Source organism: Dipteris shenzhenensis, chromosome 2 (genome assembly GCF_047967505.1).
Source record: "Dipteris shenzhenensis isolate YYH24624 ecotype China chromosome 2, Dip_SZ_1.0, whole genome shotgun sequence".
Lineage (NCBI taxonomy): Eukaryota > Viridiplantae > Streptophyta > Polypodiopsida > Gleicheniales > Dipteridaceae > Dipteris > Dipteris shenzhenensis.
The window spans coordinates 44,790,625-44,796,419 of record NC_141597.1 but is presented as its reverse complement, the minus strand read 5'-3'; the positions used below and the strand labels follow the sequence as shown (position 1 = coordinate 44,796,419).

Genomic DNA, 5,795 nt, shown 5'->3' with positions numbered 1-5,795 from the left:
TTGGGCTGCACTAGTCCATGTAGGTCAACTAAGCCTAACTTTGTTGGTTAGGATCATGCATTGGATTGTACTTTTCTTATGCTTTTGAGCCTTTTCTTTCCCGCATATGCTAGCTTGAGTCTGGCTACATGAGCTCACTCATGTACTAGTTTCCTCTTGTCCATCATCATGAGCATTGGCACTCATGGTTGGCTGCAAACTGTGTGTGTCCTACTCAATCTCCACACCCAAGTTTTTTAAGGGAAAATTAACCAATTTGCACACTAAATGGCTAATCCCACCTAGTTTCACAAGATACTTTGTGGCCTTCCAATGCACATTAAGATAAGATTTGATTGAGAATTGGAAATGTGTAAGTCTATGTTTCCCTTTGTAGAGTATGGATGTATAGGAGATCTCCTAGGTTTTGACAGTGAGACTCTGATATTGTGGGAGGAACCATCTTTCGCTTAGATTACATAGCAAAAACTATTTTTTAGGTGCCTTTGGACTAAATCCTCTCTCTGGTCCTATGTTGACCGCTATCGCATCATAATAGCTGAGAACAATGATGTAATTCAAAACTAGAACTTCAATCCCACAAAGCTCATCAAGGATCTTTGATCCTTCTAACCACTAGCAAAATGTATAGTTGCACTAACTGACTACAACTATGACTACTCAAGGGATGGTGGGGGGGGGGGGGGGGGTATAATTGGAATAGCAGTGGTTCTAGTTCCTTTAATGCACTTCTGGAAATCATGGTGATTACCCCTTGATTTTGAATGGAGAATCATTCCAAAATCCATTCCTAATTGGATGGATCGATTCCATTCAAGATGCTTGCAAGTTTAGGTTTCATCCAAGTCCAAGTTTGGTTTCTATTCGGATCATATCTAGGTTTATTTATCTAGAACCAAGTCGAGGCTGCCCATTGGATAGTGCAAGTATGGGCTGCCATGAGATGGCCCCTCACCTAACAAGAAACAATATCCAAAAGTGGATCATCAATTTTCCACATCTTTGGCCCAATTTAAATCACAATACCCTAAAACTCAATTCCAATCCAGTACGCGATTCCATATTCGAAGATATCCAAACACCGAAGCAAACACATGCATGCTTTTTAATGTCTCCCCCTTAGTGCAGATGCAAAGCAATCTAATGGAGAACACAATGTTAGGGATGGATGTAGTAGACTCTTGTCTTGTTATCAATGCCATGTCAAGTCTATCAACTGAGTAGTAGCTTCTATGCCCAAATTAGCCTGGACTTCCATTCAATGCGACTCTTACCTAACAATCCTCCATCCAAAATCACTTCAATATCATCCTACCCTACTCTTGCTAGATTTTGATGTCAAGAAAGTAATGAAGAAGGCTGAGGTCTATCACATCCAACTCATCTTCTCTTGCCAAAATGATCATTGAGCACCATATTCACTCACTTACCTTGTTGGGATGACCTAACCACAATCAACCATCTCTAGATTCCAATCTACATTACCTATTGAATAGGTTGACCTATTGTTTAGGAGTGACTTGTTAACATGGCATAATTTTTCATGCCAAAGTCTTGAGTCATCTATATCATCCCACCATGTTCACCTTCATGATGTAGCCATGCATTGAATTGCCCTTGCCCATCTACAAGTTGTAAACAACAATTTTTAGGTCAAAATCTAGGCTTCATTATTCACCTTGAACACCTCCTTCATCATCTTCCATTCCTCCACTAATGTTTCATCTAACCAATTAGGAGGAAGGTTAATGTTTGCAATAGTCCAAATGATGATGGCCTAGGGCTCTACATCCCACGCTACCCAATACTCGACCATAGTTATATCTACTATGGTGATCATTTCTTATGGCAAGTTCAATAGCAATTGATCAAGCTTCTTGATGACAAGGTGGGTTTCCCCCAAAGTTGGAGATGAGTAGCTAGCTAGCCAACTTAAGGTGCACTCTATTTGTCTATTCACACAATTACTTCACAAAGATACAACTTAAGGTGAACCCTACTTTTTAGGGAAATCTTTTTGTTTGTTAACTCTATTTGTTTAGGCACTATGTTATTTCACAAAGGTGCATACAAGTTTAAATTGGTATAAATTTGAAGTTGTAAGGGTACTCATCAAATTGCTGTCATAGTAAGCAAACTAAGAGTTTTTTGGTAACTCTTGTGAAAGTGTTTGCACAATTCAAACTCAATAGTCCTTGTTAGTATATGAACATTTCATTCACATTCAATTAAGCACTAAACCTTGGCTTTAATAATTTGTTCTTCTATAGAGCAAGTAACTACTTTTATCCTTTCTTGTGAGGAACAAAAGAAACAAATATAATTATGGACACAAGAAGTGAAACAAGGTTTTTAAAGACCTCTCTCCAAAGATCCACACTTTTTTTGAGAATTGAAACAACAATACAACACAACTTTCTATTCCCAAGTTACTAATGTCTAAAGGCTGGCAATTTTTGAATATTAGAACACAATATATACATAAAATCAACAAGACTTGTAACTCTTTGAGAATTGGAACATTGCAAATACAATACAACTTTTTCTTCCCAAGTTATTAGTGTCTAAATGTTTTTACAAAACTAAAACTTTACAAGCTGCCCCCCTCCCCAAAAAAAAACAATAGAACAAATCAAAAAACATGTATTATAATGTCACAGATTGACATGACTGAACCCATGCCTTACAATTACGACGCTATTCCATACACAATAAGCCTGAGTGTATTGAAGTATTGCGGAAAAGAATGCATGACTTGACATGCAACTCTCTAATTCTCCAACAGCTAACATGTGACTGGCAAATATGTGACTCGGGATGAAAATAAAGCCAAACTATATCATCACGCAGCATGCTCAGGGGGAACTCTTGAGAAGGGGGGTCACATCTACGACATAGACATCATTGAAATAAACGGTGTCCGTTTCCTCAGAGCTGCAAGAGCCTCCAAAGATAACCAGCTTGGATTCTTCACCATGCTCAAATCCGACCATTGCAGAAGGCCCTCTCGTTGAAGGCCAAGCCCCCCCACACTTTCTAAGATTTGACCATTGCATAGTGTCAAGATCTAGCACCTCCAATCCTGAAAAACAACCTCCAGCTGCACCAACCCCTCCATAGCTAACAGCCATCTTGGAACCGCCCAAAGGTAACATCACATGGAAAGAGCGAGAGGGAGGAGGAGCTTTGGCATCTACCTTGCTCCATTCCATGGCTTCCAGATCCAGGCAAAAGAGATCATTCTGTCTACCACTGGGGTCTCTCCCACCAAAAACCATCATCTTCTCACGGAGCTTACAACTTTCCCCGTCCTTGATGGTTGTAACAAATGCAGCATGTGCTGCTCTAGGAGTTGGCTTCACTCCCCTGGCGTGCAATTCTTCCCACTGCATAGATATGAGATCAAGCACATGAATATCATTAAACCATGTGAACGACATGCTAAGATCATCCTCTTCCTCTTCATCAGAACTTCCCCCTTCATCCCCACTGCTCGTAGATCCGACCTGATACTCACTGCCCTCATCCTCACATTCATCTTTTCCAGTAGGGCCAAATCCTCCGAAGATATATAGCCTATTTCCGCACAAACAGGCACTGTGCTTATCCCTAGGGCTGGGTGGCTTCCCCGTCACGTCGGGAGTAGACCATCCCCATTCTTTGATATCTAAGAGGTGCACATCGTTCATGTATCTGCAAAATAACGAAGCAGAGACCATTTTAAAACATTGCTTAACTAAACGTAAGACACCCATCAACATTAACCCGTTGGGCGGTGGCTTACCCCGCAGTCATTGACGATCCTCCAAAGACCAACACCCGACCGTCCTGAAGCAAGGTCGCCGATTGCCCCGTTCTTTGGCTCGGCGGATCGCCCTTGGAGGGGATGTACGACCAACCAGATTCCTTCAGATCGAGAAGGAACTGCAGATCACGCAATTATATTCGTCAAAGAGAGCGCCAGAATAAATAGCCACGACAACCAGAAACACAGGAAACTTACCAAATCGTTGAATTGCTGAGGACCGAAGATGGGAGAGATGCACCCACCCCCGTAGACCAAGATGCGATGAGCGTCAAGGGGAAGCATACTATGCGCCTCTCTGGGAGAAGGGGGGAGACCCTTTAGCTGCAACGGCTTCGCTATCACCTCAAAATCCATATCCGTTCGCTTCTGCTTGAGTATCTGCACTGTAGCCGCTTGCGACGATCTGGCAGAGCACTGGTGTGTTTCTTGGAGAAATGAATCGTTCTCTTTCCCTTACTCTAGCTCGTCCTCGGAATGGATTGCGCCCTGTGGCTACACAAGAGATCTATTTTGGCACTGGGCGTTTTGCTACTCAAACTAGCATCAGCTCATTTAACAATCACGGAAACAGGTGATGTCTAGTCCGTCTAAATGCCTCATCTTTCCCGCGGTTTCTATAGTAAACTGTTGCTTTGAGCTCCCGCCCTTTCCCTTTCCTCAGATGCTTTTCTTTCGAATTTCAACTACGCTTCTCAAGTGCGAAAAATGGGAAAAACATACACAATCCCCAAGGGGTTTTTACCTTTTTCCCCTCCAACTCTGCACACCCTGTCCCTCGCTCGCCTCGACGGTCCAAAAATTTGAAGTGGAATCTGACTCACAGATGGGCGAGCAAGCACTTTCGAGCGGGCGAACTATGGAGTCTCCTGAAATTTGAAGCCTTCAATGGCCTTCATAGCCTTCCAAAGCTTTATAGGAAGGTTAATGCGTTGCAAATGAAACTCCAAAAACATATTTTGGCCTTCTACGAAGAAGGCTCATCTTATGGAGAGTAGCTTTATTGGAAAGACTTCAAAGATTTTTTATGCTAGAGAGTCCATACTCCACCCCCTAGACTCCCTCAGGTGGCATCGTGGAATAGAATCTCGAGATATCTAGTTCTATCCAAAATTCCCACCCATGGCAGTTGGCTTCCTCACTCACTAACTTACCCACTCACCATTGCTCCTGGCTCAACGCTCAAGCCTCAACCTCTTACAGCTTTTTCTACTTCTGCCTTGCCGGAAGGTTGAAGCCATCAACGCTCAAGCCTTTTGAAGATTTAATCATTTGACAATACTATTTTTGTTCATAGATTACTCTATGTGGTCACGGGTGGCAGCCTACAGGTCGGTTGAAGAAGTTACTGTGTTGCACGAAAGGTGGTTGCCCAAAGAGCAGGCTCATGAGCAAAGAAGACGCCATGGCTTGGAATAGAGTTAGAGGAAACCGAGTTTGAGCTGTGCTTTGAAGGAGGAGTGGTGAAATGGAAAAGGAGCTTAGGCGACAGAGCAAAATGGGCTTGGACGGAAGAGGAAGGAGTGTACGATTCACCAACATTGTACATGCGCCATAGCGCTCAGCCAATCCATCCACAAAACACATGAGATATATTTCTCTCACCAAGCTATTATGAAGGGTAACAAGTCACCATTTTCTTAGTCACACTCAATTTCAACCTCCTTTTTCCGCTTCCCTTTCTCTCACGCTCGTCCAAGAATCTCATGTTCTATTCTAAGTAGAAAGTTGCCAATTTGGGAGGGCTGTTGAAACTTGATTCAAACCTGCATTCTTCTTTACATTTCGGGTTTGGCCTGTGTATGCAATTTAGCGGGAGGGAACAAAACATTTGGCACTTTTGAATGTCGCTTCTTCTACCATCGTCATGGTCAAATAAATGGTCGATATTGGGATGCGAATTCTTCTCTGTGCATAACTTCCACAGTCCACCTATATTTTTTGGGGGCTTTACGATAATCTACCATTTACAGATCAAAAGCCAAGGGAT

General features: G+C 42.5%; 1 protein-coding gene across 1 annotated transcript; it reads right to left on the bottom strand.

Annotated features, from left to right (window-relative positions):
- Window positions 1–2,540: 2,540 nt before the first annotated feature.
- Window positions 2,541–4,631, bottom strand: LOC147904822 (acyl-CoA-binding domain-containing protein 5-like). Its single transcript, XM_087395645.1, has 3 exons — window positions 4,004–4,631; window positions 3,785–3,924; window positions 2,541–3,693 (listed from the first exon to the last, which is right to left on the bottom strand). Exons 1-3 carry the CDS (start codon window positions 4,160–4,162, stop codon window positions 2,856–2,858), a joined length of 1,137 nt encoding a protein of 378 aa, XP_087251771.1. The 5' UTR covers window positions 4,163–4,631; the 3' UTR covers window positions 2,541–2,855.
- Window positions 4,632–5,795: the final 1,164 nt, after the last annotated feature.